The sequence below is a fragment of the Rattus norvegicus genome, chromosome 10 (assembly GCF_036323735.1).
Source record: "Rattus norvegicus strain BN/NHsdMcwi chromosome 10, GRCr8, whole genome shotgun sequence".
Classification (NCBI taxonomy): Eukaryota; Metazoa; Chordata; class Mammalia; order Rodentia; family Muridae; genus Rattus; species Rattus norvegicus.
This window is the reverse complement of record NC_086028.1, coordinates 54,712,401-54,734,062: the sequence shown is the minus strand read 5'-3', so window position 1 is coordinate 54,734,062 and position 21,662 is coordinate 54,712,401. Positions and strand designations below refer to the sequence as shown.

Genomic DNA, 21,662 nt, shown 5'->3' with positions numbered 1-21,662 from the left:
TGGAGGAGTTGGGCTTCTGGGCCAAATCAGGAGCCCAAGACCTGAGGCAGAGTTACGGAGGTCAGAAAATGGGGTGGTGGGACGAAGGCTGAATGGAGGCAGTTGCTCCCTCTGCAGATGAGCAACGAGATTATCCGTCTATGCTGTCACTCCGTCTCTTTGGACCGAATCTTTGAGGGCTATGTCTCTTCCAGCAAGGAAGACCTGCAAGGCTGCATTTCCTGTTGCCACGCCTGGAAAGAGCACTACCTGCGCGCCGTACAGATGCATACCCAGTAGGACGGGTCCCTAACATCACATATATGAAACACCCTTGACATTCCTGCACGGGAGAGACTCTGACTCTGCATGCCTTCCCCGTTTGGGGACTTTATTTTTTTTCTAGACCTGGGAGTCTCTACCCCCCACCCCTAGGCTAAGGATCTGTTTGAATGCAGATGGTCTGGATCCTAGCCCTGAGGTGGTCTTGCCTCTTCCAGGAACCTCAAGTGGTCCTTTCCTCCTCCCACGATCACATGGTCTGAAAGGCTACCTTCTAGAAGTTGGGGCTGTGTTCTCTGATGTTCTGTTCACCTCTGGTCTTTCCTCTCAGGGTTCAGGGACGTTCTCTTCAGGCTCACACAGTGAGGTTTTGTGAGGCAGGCTGGTCTTCAGTGTCTCTCAACTTTGATTCAGCCCATCTTCTCCTTCACACAGGTTCTCCAACCGGGGCTGGGTTCTAGACCAGACGAGCATATTTGCTCAAGTAGACGCCTTTGTGCAGCGCTGCAAAGATCTTATTGAGGTAGGAAAGACTGCCAGGATGGGGAAATCAAAAGCCAATATAAGACCCTGGAGTCCCCTGTGAGGAGACAAACATGTGGGATGAAGCTCCGCTTGGGCCTGAGCCCAGAAGTTGGCTCGTTGGCTTTCCCCGAGCTTATGGGCCCTCCAGCCACTGCCTCTTTTCCCCTGGCTTTTGCCTGTCCTCACTGCCCAAATGCACCCCAGTGTTCTCCTCCATGCAACTGACCTCTCTAGTTTCATAGACATTTGAAAGTAAATCAGAGAACTCAGGGTGCATGGGTTCGGAATGGAGAGCAGGAGCCTTCGCCCTGACCTCTTTTCAGGTATGCGACTGCCAGTACCACTTTGCCCGTTGGTTAGACGGCACACAGGGTCCCCTTCCATGCTTCTTCGGTGCCCAGGGGCCACAGATCACACGGAACTTGCTAGAAATTGAGGACATCTTTCATAAAAATCTGCAAACGCTGCGAGCTGTGCGTGGGGGCATCCTAGATGTTAAGAACACCTCTTGGCACGAGGACTACAATAAGTGAGGGGCTCATTGACTGCAACGGAGCGGGGGCTCATGGGCTGTGACAGGGGACAGGCTTGGAGGCTCTGGGCTCAGAGGAGACCACCACAGAAATGCCAGGATTTGGGGTGGCAGAGGCAGGAAGGTTGCAAGTTGAAGACCATGGGAACAGCTTAAGGGTGGGGAGGGAAGAGAGCAACAGGGAGGGAGGTGGTTGCTTGGGTTCCCGGTTTCAAAGTGGACGCCTGTGCCTCCTTATCCATAATCTAAGGACTCTGTCTCCTAGCATTGTTTAAAGTGTCATGGCTCCAGGATGTAAAGCCCCCTGCGTGTGCCTGCATGGGAAGCTGATACTCAGGGCGGGGGCACTGACACTTCCCTGTGTCTCTCTGACCTTGCAGATTCCGTGCTGGTATCAAAGACCTGGAGGTGATGACCCAGAATCTGATCACATCAGCCTTTGAGTTGGTCCGGGATGTGGAGCACGGAGTGCTGCTCTTGGACACTTTCCACAGGCTGGCCAATCGGGAGGTGCGCACCCTCGCTTCAAGGGCCTGCCTGCCCGTGTCCTTTTTCCTCATTCAGCTGCTGACTTTTCTTTTGTTCCCTCTTTCTGATTTCTGGCTTCCATATCTCTGAAGAGTGTGCCTGCTGCTGTGTGGGGGGTGCCAGAAAAAACGTTCTTCTGGGATGTGAGACCAAGGGACCTACCTCCAAGGAATGTGTCCTTTTGTTCCTCAGGCCATCATGCGAACCTATGAGAAGAAGGCTGTTGACCTCTACATGCTGTTCAATAGCGAGTTAGCCCTGGTGAACCGGGAGTTGAACAAGAAGTGGCCATACCTGGAGCCGTACATGGCTCAGTATTCCGGACAGGCCCACTGGGTGCGGATCCTCCGGCGTCGCATCGACAGAGTCATGAACGTAAGTGTCTGGCCTCTTCTGAACTGTCTTCGGTGAACAGGAAGTGTGCTGGCTGTGACCAGCCTTGAGGGGCAGGGGTGAGTCCAGACAGCTCCTTAAGCCAGATTCAATTATCCCTGCAAGCCGTGGTTTGGTTTGCAGAGTTGGCAGGAGTGGCCAGTGGCACAAAGGTCATCTTAACATTTTGTATGAAGGTAGGGAGGAGACATAGGTTGGTATCTGAAAAGTTAGAGTAACAGAACAGGCAGAACCTGGCGATCCTAGAGACCTGGGCCAGAAAAACCTCTTCTCTCTGGAAGAACGGGGACAAGGATGGGGAAGGACTTTTTTCTTGTTGCTGTTTGTTTTTGAGACTGGGTTTGTTTGTGTAGCCCTGGCTGTCCTTGAACTTGATTTGTAGATCAGGCTGGTCTTGAACTCACAAAGATCCACCTGCCTCTCCTCCCCAGTGCTGGGATAAAAGTGTGAACCATTGCTGCTGCCACCACCTGGTGTTTGTGTGTGGGGGGATTGGGGGGTGGGAGTGGAGATTTAAAAACAAACAATTGTTTGTGCTAGACATGGTGGAGAGTGCTTGTCATCCTAGCACTCGGGAAGCCCTATCTCCTTTCTATTTCATCAGCCTCAGTCTCCCTCCAGGAGCTGAGGGGTGAGCAGGCACCTGAGGGTGCAGACAGGTAGCAGCAGGTCTGTATAAATGAGTTTCCCATCTGTCTCCCCCACCCCCACCCAGTGCCTCTCTGGAGCTCACTTCCTGCCCCACATTGGGACTGGAGAGGAGACTGTACACACCTATCAGCAGATGGTTCAAGCCATTGATGAATTGGTTCGAAAAACCTTCCAAGAGTGGACAGCAACGCTGGACAAGGACTGCATCCGACGGCTGGACATGCCACTATTACGAATTAGCCAGGAGAAGGCAGGCATGCTGGATGTCAACTTTGACAAGTACAGGACCCACCCTAGTACCTTCCTGTCCTTGGTGTCAGTCTCCCCTCACTCTGCAAGACCTTAATTTCCATCTTAGGTCCCCTCTCCCACCCCTATCTTCCCTGCTTTAAGTGAGGCTGGTTTTCACCATGTAGATCAGGCTGGCTGTGAACTCGTGATCCTTTGGCCTCAGTATGGTGCTAGGATTACAGTTGGGCTCCACCATACTCAGCTGCTGTCACTACTTCTTCTTCCTTCTATTCCATCTCCTCCTCCTCCTCTTCTTCCTCCTCTTCTTCTTCTTCCTCCTCTTCCTCCTTTTCTTTTTTTTTCTCCTGAGCTAGGATTTTTCTGTGCACCCCTGACTGTCCTAGAACTAGATTCGTAGACTAGGCTGGCTACAAAACCAGAGCTCCACCAGCATCTGCCTCCCCTCCACTATCACCACCCACTGGCTGTCACTTCTTAAACTTAGTTTTACCTAGGTTGGGACTGGGTCTTTCCTCAATACTGGAAAAAAAAAAGTTTTACAGCTTGTTTAAAGCAAGCAAGCCACCAGACCACAACCATGATTTTAGCAATTCACCAGTGTACTAAACTAGTGATGTCACTGTTCTGCCGCTAGATGGCTGTGACAGCCCAGCTAAGCCATCGAACCCTGCTCTCTAAACTGAGCTTTCCTCAGACAGCACTCTCCCACGGCCTTGAAACAGCCACATTTTCACATTGTCCTTTAAAAGGGGAATTAGTTCATTAATTACTGAGAATATACAGTGAGTTCCAGGTGTGGTGGCCCACTCTTAGAATTCCAGTACAGGAAGCTGAGGCAGGAGAATTTCGAGTTGAAGGCCAGCCTGCACGCCAAAGCAAAACAAAACAAACCCCCCAAACCAGACAAACAGAGGGCACTGCGTATGCCCTAGGAACTGAGGCAGGCACAAGGGGCCATGTTGTTATTCTCTCTGCCAAGGCTTACTCATTGCTAATCCCGAGCTAGGTTTCTGCGTGATCGATGGCGTTCTCTCTTGCCATCACCTGTGCCCTGTGGTGAGCGCTGATTCCTGATCTCCCAGGCCACTGTGGGCTTGGCCTTGGCTCATAGGGAGATCGAGGTCCGGGACAAACGACTGTATTCTGGACAGCCGAAGGTTCCTGACCAGACCAGGGAGAGCTGACACACAGGAAGTGGAAGAGGCAGCAGGAGGAGGGAGGGGCAAGCTTTAGTGGGGGTGCAGACACTAGAAGTCATACAGATGAGGAGCAGTTAAGGAACACAGTGTGAGGAAGAAGAGGTTTGGGATAAGTAATGGGGGCTAGACGGGCATCACCTCCAGTCTGAGGTTCTTGGTTTTGTAGCTTTGGCACAAGGGAGGGGTCATAAAATTGCCTCTTATGGCTGGAGAGATGGTTCGGCAGAGGACTTGGGTTTAGTGCTCAGCACCCACATGGGAGCTCACAACCATCTGTAATTCCAGTTCTCAGAGATCTAACACCGTCTCCTGATCTCTGTTGGTTCCAGGCACTCACGTGATGCACAGACACACATGCAGGCAAGACACTCACACACATAAAATAAGTAAATAAATATTGCCTGGCATGGTGGTACATTCCTCTAGTCCCAGCACTTGGGAGACAGAAGTGTTTCTCTATGAGGTCCAGGTCAGCATGGTCTACATTGGGAGTTATAGGCTAGGCAAGTCACATAGCAGGACTCTGTCTCAAAAACAAACTCCAAAACCCAAACCCCAAACCCCAAAACTTGAAGTTTTAAATAGACTTGAGATTCTGAAGAGGAGGAACTTTAGGTAAAGATAGTATAAGTGGTTACCTACATACGACGTAAGCTGATTTTCAGCTGGTTATATATATAGACAAACGGTTTAATTGGTTATGACATTTGCAGGCATATAATAAGGCTGAATACCTCTCCCCTTCCCCTGATCCCCGCCAAACAGGGCTTCTCTGTGGGACATCTCTGGCTGTCCTGCAACTTGATTTGTAGACCAGGCTGGACTTGAACTCACAAAGATTCCCCTCTGCTTCCCAAGTGCTGGGACTAAAGGTGTGTGGCACCCCCACCCAGCCTGTGGCTGAATCTTAAAATGTATTCTCTGTGAAACTGGGTGTCCCACAGTGCTGTGCTAGAGAGTCTCCCTATCGGGCAACCTTGGGCTAACAGGGTGTGAGCACACTTGGCCACTGTGTGTGCTTTTCCCATAAAATAGAGAGCATGGAGCCCGTGAGAAGGTTCCAGAGCTGCAGGTGGCCAGAGTGAGGAGCCCCAGCCCTGGGACTCAGGTGGTGGGAAGAGCTGACTCCACAGATCGTCCCTCACCCACCCCTCCAACATCACGCACAGACACACAGGCACGGACGCATACACTAAGTAAATAGACCTATGAGTATGAAAATTTACATTCATAATGCCACCAAAACTTTAAACAAAAATAAGGAATTATATTTCAATCATAAAATTTTCCTGTTTTAAGTTAGCCATGTCAGAGATTTAGCCCCATGCTGTAAAGTCAATGCCTTCTCCTTGCTCAGCTTTCTCGAAGGTGGAATGAGATGTTTGTGTGGCTAGGATACAGGCTGCTTTCGTCGTCTGCTGGAGACAGGCTTTTCCCTCCACTGTAGCTTCTTTATTTGTTTGTATGTGGAGCATCTGTGGAGGTCAGAGGACAGCTCGTGGGCGTCGGTATGCTCCTTCTCGTCTGTGGGCCCCGGAGTTGGAGCTCAGTGGTCAGGCATGGTGGCAAAGGCCTTTACAGCTGAGCTGTGTCCCTGACCCCGCCTGGGACGCCTTCTGCATTTCTTTATGTTAGTGTTTCACAGAAGAGCCTTGGGCCATCATTTGTGGCCTAGATTTATCTGAAAGCCAGACATAGCAAAGCATTTCTTCCAATTAGAAGGAGGCTGTGTGTCTGTCCTTCAGCAGCTATTTTCTGGAGAAATATAAGGTGGCTAACAATACATTTGGTGATTTTAGGATGAAATCGCCTCAACTCGGTAAATAACAGATAAGAAAGAAAAGAGACATCTGAGCTGATTAAACCCACTAAAAAATGGGAGACAGTTTCGCTCCCACACTGATTAGCACCCCTGGGAGTACAGAGAGCTTTACCAGGCATGTTAAGGTCTGGTGCTGACCTTGAAGTGTACTTTTGAAATGTCCCTGACAGTCCTCAGAATTACCTGACTGTCAGTCCTGGGAGCCTTCCAGTCCCTAATAGCATTTATATTACCCTACAAGGGCTTTTTCCCTCCTTTTATCCCAAATATTTGCCTCTGAAGCCCAAATGGGCTTTTAGCACATTTTCTGGCCAGACCAGCTTCCTTCGCAGAGTGCACTTAATGCAGATGTGTTCCAGGTGTCCCTGAGCTTGGCTGGAAGCTGAGTTATCAGCCCCTGAACCCTCCAGATCAGGACAGGGCGCTGGGACCGCCTGCTGCCTTTGTTACTAGTGCGTCCCTCTCCTCCTCCTCCCCATCCGCACCGTATGCATTCTGGCTGTCAGTCCTGCCAGCCTCTCTGGCCTTGCCTTGCTACATCTATTACACGTTTGGGGATATACTATGAAATAGCTTTAAAAAAAAGTAATTCCCCAAATGGAGTCTGAAGGAAGTTATGTTTGTCAATAGAATTTGTGCTCTGGAAATTTATTGACGCAATTCTGTCAAGACTAAACATCATTTTTTATAAGTTTTTTTTTTTAATAACTATACTCTTTAGAACAACCTCAGGAGATACTGTCCAAATTCATTCTGCCGACTGACAAAATTTGATAATTTACCTTCAAGTTATTTTTGAAAATCCTATTCTGAATAGAGACAAGTTCAACCTCTCCAGTTTGAAAACATAGGAGAATATATTTAGACTACCAGAAGCGTCTCTATATATTCAAGCCCTTCACCCTCTCTGATGGCTAAAATGGATCTTAATCTTCAGCGTGGATGACCACTTTGCTACCTGCTAAGCCATGCAATTTTGTGTTGACTCAGTGGCTCTCTTCAACAGGGGCCTGGGAACATTCCTACTTGTTTGGACCCTTAAAAAAGAGAAAGACTCTACTCTTAGTTTTTAACCACAGTTTATTGTTATAGTCATTGTGTTGACCTCTTACTCTGTTTACTTCTTTTTTTTTTTTTTTTTTTTTTGAGACATCCTTGAACTCTCTAACCTAGCCTGGCCTAGAACTTGGTGGCAATCCTCCTGCCTCAACCTCCTAAGTGTTGGGATTGCAGTCATGTGCCCCCAAGCCTAGCTGTGCCTAATTCTCAAATTAATCTTCTCATGGGTATGGATTCATAAGAAAAAAGCAAAAAAAGTCACCCACGGTTTGACACCACCCATGGCATTGGGCGGCCATTGCAGGTGTTGAAACCATTGCACCTAGATGAGGGGACTGAGGAACCTCTCTCCTTGCCTGCGTGATGTTTTTGTCATTAGTAATTAATATTTTTGTTAGCACACTGTTCACTGCTGTTAATTCCTACAAACAGACTAATACAATCCCTTCAAACAATATTTTCCTCACCGTCTTCCGAGCTGTACCTGAGGTGCTTCAGCCTCACGTTCTCTCAGGCCGCCTCATCAGCGAGTGAGGTCGACTTCAAGATCTGGTTCAGAAAAGTCACATAGAATTTCCCCAAGTCTCTTTTTTGTTGTCTGTCTGACTTAAAAGATTTATTTATTTAATGTATAGAATTATGAGTACATTGTCACTGTCTTCAGACACACCAGAAGAGGGCATCAGATCCCATTACAGATGGTTGAGAGCCACCATGTGGTTGCTGGGAATTGAACTCAGGACCTCTGGAAGAGCAGTCAGTGCTCTTAACCACTGAGCTACCTCTGTAGCCTGTACATTTGACTTTTTAAGTGTCCCACCACTGAACTTCGACCTCAGCCCTCTTATCATGTATTAATTAATTAGTTAATCATTTCCTCTGACTTCCTCTTTGTGGGTTTCCATCTTTGTTTGGGTCAAGCACATCCTTTGGTAGTTTTCAAGGGAGGATGCATGGGAGCTGAAGTCTGAGTTCTTGCATGGCTACCAGCCACTCTTCTCTGCCTTCCTATTAGCACATTTGCCTTGGGTTACAGTTCTAGGCAGAAAATAATTTTCCCTGATTTCAGCCTTTATCTCCTGCTTCAAAGACATTCATTAAATGTCTGGTGACCCACTGTTGATTTGTAGTTCAGAGAGGCTTGTTCATTTTGAAGGAGTTTTAACAGCTTTATAAATAATGCCTATGTTAGTGAAGATGCTCTGTGTTTAAGATGCTCAGAGACAGCAAAGCAGTTTATCTTCCACAGTCTCTTAAAACATACATCACAGATAAATGAGCCTTCGAAATAGGTTTATTCTTTAAATCATTCCCCCTTTAAGGTGAAAATAGATTCTCTAGAAAGTTTAAGATGTGATATTGTCTTTTATATTATTCATTGACTGCAGGATAGATAAAAAAGTATATGTATATATGCGTGTGTGTGTGTGTGTGTGTGCATAATGTGTGTGTAGTTTAATATGTGTGTGTATAATGGGCATTTGTTTATAATGTGTGTGTATAATGTGTATATATGTGTGTGTTTGTGTGAGGTAGGGTGGCCTTGAGTTTCTTACGTTGCCCTGACCCCTCTGCCTGTACCACCCACGTGCTAGGATTAGAAGTGTCTGTCATCAGGTTGCTTGATTTTGTCCTTTACATTTAGGTCTTAAATCCGTTTGAAAATTACTGTGGTGTAGGGAAGATGTTATACATTCATCTTGTGTTTTTTATATTTTTAGATAGATTGAAAGCAAGTTGACCTAATCTTTTTTTTTTCTTTTTTCTTTTTCTTTTTCCAGAGCTGGGGACCGAACCCAGGGCCTTGCGGTTGCTAGGCAAGCGCTCTACCACTGAGCTAAATCCCCAACCCCCAAGTTGACCTAATCTTGCTAATTTTTTTTCCTACACTGCTGGAGGGCTTTGTGCTAGGCAAGCCACTAGCTATACCCAGACATTTAATGAGTTGCTGTATTTATAATAACAATAATAATAAAAAACTCTCCCAGCAAATCTATTTTTAGATTTGGTCTTCTGGCTTATTCATGTGCAAGAACCAAACTGTTTTAATTATTGGCCTCATTTCTTCCTTTCTCTCTCTCTCTTTTTTTCAATTTCCTAGCTATTTTTGATATGCATTTCTCATAAGAATTCTTTAAACAATTTATTTTGTTCCCAAAATAGTCACATTCCTATTTTTATTAGAATATGGATTGGGTTAAACTGATAGGTTCCGTTTAGGAGAGTGAAAATCTCTACAGTTTTGAATATTTCTGTACAAAGATGGCATTCTCCTTTCAGTTGGCATCCTTTTTTGCTCACAAGCCGTTTTTCAGTGTATACAAGTCATTTCTGATACATTACTCTCCTTTAGCTGTCATTGCTCTTGTCCTCTGTGACAAGGACTATCTTATTACAATTTCTATAACAAAGAATTTTTGTCACCCCCCCAAATTGAAATAGATTCCAGATTACCACAGAGCTGACATTAAATTAATAAACCATATACTTTGAGTAAAATTATCCAAAAATACATCTTCAATAATTACAGCCTTTTCTTAATGTGTCTGAGATCCAGACATCCAAATGTATACTGGCTTTTTTCTAGGGTTGGAGGGCACACCTGCAGTCATAGCTCTTGGACAGTAGAAGCAGGGGGATCAGGAATTCAAGGTTATTCTTGGCTACATGGTGAGTTCAGGGCCAGCTGGGGCTTCCTGAGACACTATTGAAAAAACAAACAAACAAACAAAAACCCACAAAAAACCAAACCACTGCTTTTCAACAAAATTCATGCTAACAACTCTTCTTAGAGACAGAGTGCCTGAGATGTTCTGTGGGTCTCGGTCAGTGTTTCTTGGAGCTAAAAACATTTTATTCTGAAAAAGGAGAGGATCCTTTGAGGCAGCCTCTCTGTCTGGATGGCAATGAGGAGATTGTCAAATGGTGTGTGTGTGTGTGTGTGTGTGTGTGTGTGTGTGTGTGTGTGTGCGCGCGCGCGCGCGCACGCGTGTGTATACACAGCTTGGTGCTGTTCCTGGTTATTTGACCTGACTGACCCTACCAATCCAGGGCATTCAACCTATTTTCACATGAATTTGTTGTTGTTGTTGTTGGCATTATTTGTTTTCTAAGATTTATCTCATGTGGTCTTCAGCCACACCAGAAGAGGGCATCAGATCTCATCACAGATGGTTGTGAGCCACCATGTGGTTGCTGGGAATTGAACTCAGGACCTCTGGAAGAGCAGTCAGTGCTCTTAACCGCTGAGCCATCTCTCCAGCCCCTCAAGACAGGGTTTCTTTATGAATCCTTGGCTGTCCTGGAACGATCTCCGTAGACCAGACTGGCCTCGAACTCATTGACATCCACTTGCCTCTGCTTCCCCAGTGCTGTGATTAAAGGCATGCGCCACCACCACCCGTTGTAAATTATTATTTTATGTGTGTAAGTATTTGTATGTATGTAAGAAGGTCAGAAGAAGATATGGGAGCCCTGGAACTGGAGCTACAGATAGTTGTGAGCTGCCATGTGGGTGCTCAGAATTAAACCTGGGTCCTCTGCAAGAGCAGCTGGTTCTCTTAACCACTGAGCTGTCTCTTTTGCCCTAAGAATATGTTTTTTTTTTCTTTTTTTTTTTCAGAGCTGGGGACCGAACCCAGGGCCTTGTGCTTGCTAGGCAAGCGCTCTACCACTGAGCTAAATTCCCAACCCCCCAAGAATATGTTTTGTTATAAAATATATCATACACAGAGAGACATCCTTAAATCTTGCATGTTCCGTTTACAGCAGCCACATAGAGCACAGGCAGCCTGCTGTGCTGCTTCCGTGGGGGAGGGGATGCTGTCACCTGCTGAGGACTGCAGCCAGAGAGTTGGTGATGATGTAAAAATGTTAGGTGTTTGTATAAGAATTGACATTCTGAGTTGAACATAGTGTCATATGCCCTTAATCCCAGCACTTAGGAAGCAGAGGCAGGCAGACCTCTCTTGAGTTCAAGGCCAGTCTGGCCTACAGCACGAGTTCCAGGACAGTCAGGACTCTGTCTTAAAAAATGAGGAGGAAGAGGAAAAGGAGGAGGAGGAAGGAAAAGAAGAATTGGCTTTGATGGTCTGTGTTGAAAAATCAGAAAATTTAGCTATATGAGGTCCTATATGGTGACAGCTGTGGCTCTAGCCCTTTAAGATGGAGTCTCTCTTCTAATCTTAGGCAAATTTCTGTTGCCACTTGTCATGACATTGGCGTTACATAGTCCTAGGGTATGTAATGTCTGGATTTTGCTTTACAGAAACAAAAGTTAGTAGTTAGTAGTGGGTAGGGCATTGGAAAGTTGAGCTTGTGGGAGGACACACAAGTGGCCTTTACACCATGCATAGACGTGGGCAGTGCTTTTCCTTGGTGCTCCTCACATGTGCTCCTCTTCCTGGGGTGCTCCTCCTCCTGGGGTGCTCCTCCTCCTGGGGTGCTCCTCCTCCTGGGGTGCTCCTCCTCCTGGGGTGCTCCTCCTCCTGGGGTGCTCCTCCTCCTGGGGTGCTCCTCTTCCTGGGGTGCTCCTCTTCCTGGGGTGCTCCTCCTCCTGGGGTGCTCCTCTTCCTGGGGTGCTCCTCACATGTACTCCTCTTCCTGGGGTGCTCCTCTTCCTGGGGTGCTCCTCCTCCTGGGATGCTCCTCCTCCTGGGGTGCTCCTCCTCCTGGGGTGCTCCTATTCTGGGATCATCCTCTTCCTTGGAGGCTGCTCTCCCGAGACAGGAGCTCCAAGCGTGACAATGGTTCCTCTTGTCTGTGGACACACTGAGCTGGAGATGCCCGTGGGACAAGCTGAGGAGACATGGGAACGGAGGAGCTTTCGGAGGCAGCTGAAGCCATGGGTTCAGGTTATTCGCCGCAGGAGAGTGACAGGGAGTAAGACCCTTCACGAGTCCCGACTGAAGCAGGCTATGGGGGCAGCAAATTCTTCCCCCGTACTCTAGTGAGAGGACCCCAAGATACCACAGAGAGGACAGTTCCCACTGAAGAGGAGGTCAAAGGAGAGAACTGGGGAAGGCTGGGTCCCAGGAAAGTGGAATATTCTCTGTTAACATCAACACCAACAGAGATGGAGCTGGAGAAATGGCTGAGTAGCTGAGTGCTGACTGCTCTTCTGGAGAACCTGAGTGCCCGAACTCCCAAATGGCATCTCACAACTGTCTGTAACTGTCTTAGTCAGGACTTCTATTCCTGCAAAACATCATGACCAAGAAGCAAGTTGGGGAGGAAAGTGTTTATTCAGCTTACACTTCCACATTGCTGTTCATCACCAAAGGAAGTCAGGACTGGACCTCACACAGGGCAGGAAGCAGGAGCTGATGCAGAGGCCATGGAGGAATGTTGTTTACTTCCTTGCTTCCCCTGGCTTGCTCTGCTTGCTCTCTTATAGAACCCAAGACCACCACCCAGGGATGGCACCATCCACAATGGGCTGGGTCCTCCCACCCTTGATCACTAATTGAGAAAATGCCTTACAGCTGGGTCTCATGGAGGCATTTCCTCAAGGGAGGCTCCTTTCTCTGTGATAACTTCAGCTTGTGTCAAGTTGACACACAGACCAGCCTGTCTAGTAACTATAGTTCTAGGGAATCCAACGTCCTCCTCCGGCCTTCCAGAAGTGGTATGTAGATACCATGCAAGAAAAACAGCCATACACACAAAATAAAATCAAATGATAACTTTAAAAAGCCTACACAGAAGTCAGGGAAGATAAGACCAAGAAGCCATGACATCTCATTGGATGTAGCTGTGGGAGTTCTTGGTGAGTCCTCTTAGGGGTAAGAGTGGAGTGGGGAGGCAGGACTGGGAGAAGAAGAGAAGTGAAAGGGGCCCTTCCAGAACAATTCCTTAAAGAAGCAGGCTCTGAAGGGAAGGGCAGAAGTCAATACCTGTAGGATACAGCAGTCAAGAGAAGGTTGTTTGTTTTTCTTCGTCATGGTTTGAGATTATGGAATTTAGGCCATATTCCAATGGTGGGAAGGAACTATGATGTTGAGGGGGTAGAAGGTGTGGCAGAGCTTGAGAGTGTGGCCGAGGGAGGACAAAGCTCCAGGGAGCATTAGTACAGACAGAGGAGGGGCTCTGAGCTCTTAAACCCGAAGGGAGCCCAGGCAGGAGAGAGAGGTCAATTCACAGCCGGTAGCACCGAGCTTAGGTGGCTCTCACCTGATGGCCTTCTGCTGGGGAAAGGAGACTAGCTTTGGGAAGAGTGGGACTTACAGACAGTGACTGAAGAGATATAATTGTCAAAAGAATTTTCCCCCATTCTGTAGGCCGCTGCTTTGCTCAAAAGATGGTGTCCATTGCTGATATGGAAGGTTTTTATTTTAATGAGGTCCCAATTATTAATCGTTGATTTAGTGATTTGGTATTGTGTCCTGTTCAGAAAGGTCTTTCCTGAGTTCAAGCCTATCGCACACTTCCTATTCTGTCAACTTCAGGGTATCTAGTCTTAGGTTGACCAGATTTGGGGTTGAGTTTTGTGCCGGATGGATAGAGATATGGATCTGTTTCCGTTCTTCTGCCTGCAATTGTCCAGCTTGAGCAGCACTGTTGTTGAAGATGTTCTCCTTTCTCCAGTGGTTTTTTTCCTTACTAAAAATCTGCTGTCAGCCAGATGTGGAGGCAGCAATGCTCCTTTAATCCCAGCACCTGAGACACAGAGGCAGGAGGATCTCTGTGAGCTCAAGACTGGCCTGGTCTACAGAGTGAGTTCTAGGGCAGCCAGGGACACACTGAGAAACCCCCTCAAACAAATCAATCAGTTGTCTGTGGGCATTTGGAGTTATGTCCAGTTGGCCAACATGTGTGTTTTCATGCAGGTATCACAGTGCGCTTATCAAGACCGCTCTGTGATACAACTGGAGGTCTGGAGGAAGGAGAAAGAGAGTAACTGGGAAGGACACAGGATGTAGCCTGGAGAGCCAGACAGCTGATTGGACTAATCTGATCTTTATCAGCTTCCCCAGCTGCCAGTCACATGACTTAGCCTGGCGGATGTTAGGTTTCACCTACACCGCACCCCCTGGTCTGGAACCTGAAATGTAGATCAGATCTGCCCCAAACTCACTTGAATATGTTTGCCTCTGCCTCCCAAGTGCTGGGATTAAAAGCATGCATGAACTTGCCTGGCTTGTGCAGGAGTTTTTGTGAGATGTTTAGACTAAAAGACAAGAGTGAGCACTGGCAAAAAAGTGGTGAGAGCTGGGCCTGGAGGTTGTCGCTCAGTGCAGTTGAGAGAGGGTCTATGCTGCATGTGTAGCATGGAGCCATCCCCTGCATAGACAACAAACAAGAGCCATGAGATAAAGGACAGCCCGCCCGAGCAGGAAGTGAACAGGAGAGGAAGTAAATATCACCTCCTGGAGGTCTTTGTGAGGTCAGAGAGCAGGTGGTTTGGATAATCTTGAAGCAGCTGGGCTCAGGCAGCTTTAGACCTGAGGAAGGGTCCCTGGGTGTGGCAGGGCAGGGAAGGTGGAAGAGGCCAAGGATGCTGGGAACTGGACTGCACGCTCCAGGATGTCATTGATGAAATTAATTCTTACGTTCAACACAGCATTCCCTTTAGCACACAATCAATGTGAAATTGTTAATGGGGCACTCTCTAGTTTGTCTCTGCAGACGCTGTTCTCTACCTTATACTTCTGTGTCCTCCTCTTTCCCGTCTTCTGAGAGGTCTCAGTCCATTTTTACCTTGTTCTTATCTGGATTTCTGAGTGTTTCTGCAGCCATTTTGAACTTTGCGTGTGAAGGGGGAAGCCCAAACCAAACACGAGAGAAGAAAGACTGTGCCCTGAGGGAACATGGAAAGCAGCAGGGTCGTCACCAATGCGCTCAGAGATTCAGAGAATCTGTAAGACAGACGGGTGCTGTGGACTGGGCACCAGCATCGCCCTCACAGCTGAACAGGCGGGGTGTGGCTGTGATCTCAGTACTCCGAGGACCGAGGCAGGAATGTCAGAAGTTCAAGTCATCCTCCGTGTGACCAAGGGCAGCCTGGGAGCATGAGATCCTCTCAAAACACCAAAGCAAGCAAACAAGAGCCCTTGAGTGTTAGAAAAAGATTAGAAAGGCTCCTTGGACATCGTATTTGCATTCACCTTGTAGCAAAAGATCTGGAAGCTGATTGGAAGCTTGGGAAGGAGTGGGCAGGGTTTGTCAACAGTAAATGTTGCCTATCAATGTGGTGGCTATTTCAAGGAGTATTCCCAAATTCTTCTTAGACTTTCCTCCCAGGCTAGTCAGAGGCCACAGAAAGAAATCTTCCAAACGGGATCCTTTCTCGGTGTACTGCACGCCCTCACATATGTATGGCTGTCTACTGCCAGAGCGTGGATCTCCCAGTGAGCAAGAATGCTAAGGTCTTAACCCTGAGCCTGTGAAGGACTGTGTACATCCGGCGCTTTCTCAGTATATGCTACTATGCTTCCTGGCCCGGGGTCCCCAGTCAAGGTCATCTCTTGATTCTTGTTGCGTTGTCCTCATCAGTACATTGCTGTCACGAAGGAGGGACCCCCTGCTCTATGGAGTCAGGAAAGGACACAGGGAAGCTGCTTCTTGAATTCTCCACTGGTCTTCCTGTTTGAATCTCACTTTTGAAGTTCCTTCTGTTCGGTCTCCTTGAACCTGCGATCCCCCCGGGTTTTTAGAGAGCTGGGTACTTCCCCAAGCTCTTGGGCTGTTGTTCTTGCCCACTCAAGAATCCCCTTCTGCTCCTGATCAGCTGTCCACTGCTCAGCTTCCAGCACTTAGAGTGTCTTCACCTTGTACGCGCAGCCATTTGCCTCAGACACCCAGAAATTCCCGAAGGGGCAGAAATGACTGATTCCATCCAGGCTGCCTTTGTCACCTGGAAGGCCTATTTCATTTCTGTCAGAACATTCCTTCTGTGCCCTGCCCACCCGCAGTCCTCTCTGCGCGGTTGGTGGACCCTGAACCATTCTGCTTTCCCCTTAGGACGCTCCTGATCCTCTTTGTGGAGATTGACTACTGGGAGCGGCTGCTGTTCGAGACACCCCACTACGTGATGAACGTGGCTGATCGCGCTGAGGACCTGCGCATTCTCCGGGAGAACCTGCTCCTTGTTGCTCGAGACTACAACAGGTGGGCCTCCATCCTTGTCCCAGCCTTGCGATCACGGTAGCTGCCTGACAATGTGGTCTCTTCCTGAAGCTTCCCACCATCACGTTTCTTCCATCCTGAAAAATGACTTTCCATTTCCCGCTCTTACATCCCCGCAGCCAGTTCTTAAAGTGATGGGGTGGCTCAGAAGTAACCAAATCCATTGCTTACCGTTCTGGAAGCTCAGGGGGTTTGAGATCAATGTCGGGGTGGATCCAGTGTCAGGTGAAGTTTTCTGCCTCCTGGTTTCTAAACGGCTGCCCCTTGCAGCGTCCTCCATGGAGCTGTATTAGGTCTCTTATTCAAGACACCAACCCCATTCATCACAGCTTTACCCTTCATGGCCACACCGGCCCCCAACACCTTTTTTTTTTTTAAAGATTTATTTTATTTAATTTATATAAGTTCACTGTAGCTGTCTTTGGACATACCAGAAGAGGGCATCAGATCCCATTGCAGATGGTTGTGAGCCACCATGTGGTTGCTGGGAATTGAACTCAGGACCTCTGGAAGAGCAGCTCTTAACCTCTGAGCCATCTCTCCAGCCCCCCAATGCCTTTTAATACCCCAGCAGAAGTTAAAGATTTTGGGAAGACACAGTCGTACGGCCTTTCTTACCTCAGTCCACAGGAATGGAAACATGTAGTTTCGTTTGAATGTCTAGAAAGGCTATATTTATATTCAACGTGGTAGCCTCTAGCTGCATGCAGGTGTCCCCATTTATATTATGGAATTAAATTCCCCACTGGCACATGCCACATTTTGCCCGAGGAGGCCAGAGGAGGATGTCGGATCCCTTGAGATCAGAGTTACAGATGGTTGAGAAACACCATGTAGGAGCAGGGAACTGAATCAAGTCCTAAGCAAAAACAAGTACTCTTAACTGCTGAGCCATCTCTCCAGCCCTGGGGTGCAAGTGGGGGCCAGAGGACAACTCATGGGGGTTGGTTCTCTCCTTCCACCAAGTGGGTCCCAGGAATTGAACTCAGGTCGTCTGACTTAATGGCAAGTGCCTCTACCACTGAGCCACCCCATCAGCCCCTGGCCAGCACACTGTATATAACACATGCACTATCACAGTTTCTTTAGGGAGCTCCAGGCTAGGATGCTAGCCTCAGAGCCTGCCAAGTTTCCTGGCACGAGGGGACGCCTTCGCAGTTTTCTCTCCCAGCCACAGTCTTCCCTCATTCACAGGATCATTGCCATGCTGTCCCCAGATGAGCAGGCCCTGTTCAAAGAGCGCATCCGATTCCTGGATAAGAAGATCCACCCAGGACTGAAGAAGCTGAACTGGGCCCTAAAGGGGGCCAGTGCCTTCTTCATCACCGAGTGTCGCATACATGCCAGCAAGGTAGGCCGTGGCCACAGACACTGGAGGTCTATAAGGCTGGCAGAAGGCTGACACATGGCTAATCAACACCCAAGTCATGGTGATGGAGGAGGCCCTGGAAGTATTACAAAATAAATTAAATTTGCTGGGGAGAATTCCCTCCTCCCTAAAGTTTGCTGTTGGGAATCGATCCCGATATCTCGTGCATGCCAGGCAAGTATTTCCTCACTGAAGGGGTGGGAGTGTTTTCATTTTCAGTGTCAGAAACTCTGGCAGAGGCTAAGTGGGGGAGTAGAATCAGGTCCACATGAGGTGCTGGCATGGTTCAAGGTGGGCATGTGTCATAGAAGGTGCCACTGGTGACCCGGGCGGGGGCCTGACCCCAGGTGCAGATGATTGTGAACGACTTCAAGGCCTCCACCCTGACCATCGGCTGGAAGGCCCAGGAGATGTCGGAACTGCTGCTGGTGCACATCACCGGCAAGCAGGTGTACAGAGACCTGGAGTTTGAGGAGGCCCAGAGAGAGCACCGGATGGCTGTACAACAGAAGTTGGTGAACCTGCATCAGGATGTGATCAACATCCTGACCAACTCCTTCGAAGTATTCAAGAACGATGGCCCCGAGGTAGGCATCCTGTGACCAGGCTTTTGTGGCAGGGAACCCACACACATACCCTCCTACCACGCCACTGTGGTCCTTTCACTGATTTTGTGAATATCCTTCTTGCGCTGGTCCCAGATTCAGGTTTCTTCTTGCAGCATCCAGGATCTTACCTCTCTTTAAAGACTTATTTTTTATGTTTACGGGTGTTTTACCTCCATAGGTGCACCACGTGTGTACCTGCTGCGGTCAGAGACCAGAGGAAGGCATCAGGTCCCCTGGAGCTGCAGTTACAGATGGCTATGAGCTGCCACGTGGGTGCTGGGAACTGCACCTGGGTCCTCTGCAAGAGCAGCCAGTGCTCTAACCACTGAGCGGTCCCAACCCACCCTGACCCAGCATTTCTATAGCTGTCTTTCTCCTCCTCCTGCTGGCCCGCCTCATTGCCCAGGCTGGTCCCTCCAGAGGCTCCTCTCTCTCCTCTTCCCCCAGATTCAGCAGCAGTGGTTGCTCTACACCATACGGCTGGATCACATGATGGAGGACGCCCTGCGTCTGAACGTGAAGTGGTCACTGCTGGAACTCTCCAAGGCCATCAACGGGGACGGGAAGACCTCTCCAAACCCACTCTTCAGGGTCCTTGTCATTTTACAGAGCGATGTGCAGGGTGGTGGGGCACAGGTAAGGCCGCCAAGCCTCTGACACCTCAAAATCTGTCACACCCCAGTCCTCAGTTACCTTCAATTATTATTTTTAAACAATTTTAATTTTTAAAAATTAAAACAGAATCACAATATTTCTCCACTTCTCTTTTCTCTTCTCAATGCCTTTCATGTTCTCTTTGTTCTCTCTCAAATTCATGACCCCTTTAACTATGACGTGTGTGTGTGTGTGTGTGTGTGTGTGTGTGTGTGTGTATAATTATATATAAACAAACTCCGTGGGCTATATATATTTATATATTATGTGGAAATATAATATATTATATATAATAAGTAGTCTGTTTAGTGTGGTTTGTATATCTGTGCTTTTTGGGTTGGGCCCCTTAGTATTGGATAACCAGTTGAGGGTTCGTTCTTTTTTTAAGTTATTTATTTATTTTTTTTGCATGTGAGTCTACTGTTATTCTCCTCAGACCCACCAGAAGAGGGCATCAGGTTGCTGGGAATTGAACTCAGGACCTCTGGAAGAACAGTCAATGCTCCTAACCGCGGAGTTTCTTTTTAAAATGTGTATGAGTGTGGGCGTTTTGCCTGCATGTATGCATGTCTGTGTGCCTGATGTGTGTGTGGAGGCCAGAAGAGAGTAGTGAATCCTTAGAATTGGAGTTATAGATGCTTGTGAGTCACCACGTGGGTGCTAGGAATTGAACTCAGGACCTCTGGAAGAGCAATCAGTGCTCTTAACCACGGAGCTATCTCTCCAGCCCCTCTTCTCCTTACTTAAATGTCATCCTCCTCCTCAGTCTGCAGGCCCAGTTCTGAGGTGTTGAGCCTGAGAGGCCTTGAGGCTTGTGTCTCCTGCCAGCTGCACTTAGCTCCTCTGTGCCCCCCCACCCCGCCCACAGGTGGAATTCTCCCCAACACTGCAGACTCTGGCGAGTGTGGTCAATGACATAGGCAGTCACCTCTTCTCTACCATCTCTGTGTTCCGTCACCTCCCCGATATCCTCACCAAACGCAAGATGACTCGAGAACCTATTCATGTGGTCGTGGGTGAGTGGGCTTTGGGGAGGCACACAAGAGATGAGGGTATTTCCCTCACACTGGGCCAGTCATCTCGATGGCTGATGGGAAAACCAGCCAAGGGGCCGCTGAAGAAGGAGCAGGGACAGGGAGGAAACTGGAGACATAACTCATACCCGTGGATTGTGAAAACTGGGCCGGGAGATGACCAAGGATAAGTTTGAGACATATGTTGGACTTAAAGAGGCCTTGATTCCCACAGGAAAGGCCTCTGATCCTGAGCAGGAGACATGGGGTCACACATTGCTGCCTCCATGGGGTTCCTTCTTCTCTCCTTTCTCCCCAACCCCACAACAGGGTTTCTCTGTGTAGCCCTGGGCATCCTGGAGCTCTCTCTGTAGACCAGGCTGACCTTGAACTCCTAAGAGATCCGCCTGCCTCTGCCTCCAAAGGCAGGGATTAAAGGTGTGCGCTACCACAGCTCAGCTCTTTTTTTCTAAAAAAAAATTTATTAATATTTTATGTGTATGGGTGTTTTGCATAAATGTGTATCTGTGCATCATGGGTGTGCCTGGTGCCTACCAAGGCCAGAAAAAAAGGTTTTGCATCCCCTGGAACTAAAGTTACAGATATTTGTGAGCCTCCCCGTGGGTGCTGGGAATAGAATACAGGTCCTCCTAACCCCTGAGCCATCTCTCCAGCCCCTCCCCTCTGTTTTCCAGTGCTCATGTTTGAGTACATGTATTTGTGGAGAGGGTGGAGCAGGTGGTGTGTGAAGTCCAAGGCAGTGGCCAGGGGCCAGGCTGAGCGTGGGCTGGGGTGGGTGTCAGTGAGAAGCGTCTTTCTTGGCCCTTTGAAGAGCGAGACGAGGACATCAGGAAGATCCAGGCCCAGATCAGCAGTGGGATGACGAACAACGCAAGTCTGCTGCAGAATTACCTCAAGACCTGGGACATGTATCGGGAGATCTGGGAGATCAACAAGGACTCCTTCATCCGAAGATACCAGCGCCTCAACCCCCCTGTCTCCTCTTTCGATGCTGACATTGCCCGGTGAGTGAGGAAAGGGAAGTGTATCCACAAGTACAGAGCTCACGAGCAGAGGAGACGGGACCCAGAGACTTGGGAAAGGGCCTGGGTGAGCCTCAGGTACAGACATTGCAGACCCTGGGCTACAAGAAGAGAATACCAGAGAGATCCAGAAAGATCTGGACTAAGTTTAGGGAAAGGCAGTTGTTTAGAGAAGTGTTGCAAGGGTTGGTAAGGAAGGATGAAATTGTAGACATGGGAATGATGGAAAACCTGAGAAGAAGAGGGGGAGGGGAAGGGGAAGAGAGGGAAAAGACTCTCTAACAACTCTGAAGCCTGGAATGAAGCAGAAGAGGATTCTGAAATTCTGACATTCACTGCATCTTCTCAGGGTGGCCAGGCCATGGCCATTTAGTGTAGCGAGGAGGACAAATGCGTGGTTGAGAGAGTGGCATGCTGGGAAGGTGGCCCAGTTCTAACACTTGACTGGCTATGCAGTCTCAGGCAGGGGTTTTACATCTCTCACACTTCAGCTAGAGCACGATGGTTATTATGCAACCGTTGTAGGATGCGAGGCTGTTAGATGTATCCTGTGGGCACCTGTGAGTTCTGAAGGCCTGGAAGGCCCTTGCTGTGCACATGATGAGGCGCACAGGCTGTGGGACAGGG

The 21,662-nt window shown here is 48.4% G+C and overlaps 1 protein-coding gene across 4 annotated transcripts in view; it reads left to right on the top strand.

The window, feature by feature from the left end:
• Window positions 1-21,662, top strand: part of Dnah2 (dynein, axonemal, heavy chain 2) — a 125,053-nt gene that overhangs the window by 32,440 nt on the left and 70,951 nt on the right. For 3 of the 4 annotated variants that reach the window (NM_001100676.1, XM_008767900.4, XM_039087612.2), the window contains 12 exons: window positions 118-275; window positions 697-784; window positions 1,110-1,315; window positions 1,699-1,828; window positions 2,039-2,221; window positions 2,955-3,169; window positions 16,184-16,330; window positions 17,543-17,699; window positions 18,065-18,304; window positions 18,773-18,961; window positions 19,848-19,995; window positions 20,825-21,017. In NM_001100676.1, the coding sequence (NP_001094146.1) occupies window positions 118-275; window positions 697-784; window positions 1,110-1,315; window positions 1,699-1,828; window positions 2,039-2,221; window positions 2,955-3,169; window positions 16,184-16,330; window positions 17,543-17,699; window positions 18,065-18,304; window positions 18,773-18,961; window positions 19,848-19,995; window positions 20,825-21,017 (2,054 nt within the window). The remainder of the gene's footprint in view (window positions 1-117; window positions 276-696; window positions 785-1,109; window positions 1,316-1,698; window positions 1,829-2,038; window positions 2,222-2,954; window positions 3,170-16,183; window positions 16,331-17,542; window positions 17,700-18,064; window positions 18,305-18,772; window positions 18,962-19,847; window positions 19,996-20,824; window positions 21,018-21,662) is intronic. The other variant, XM_039087610.2, reaches the window with a different exon arrangement.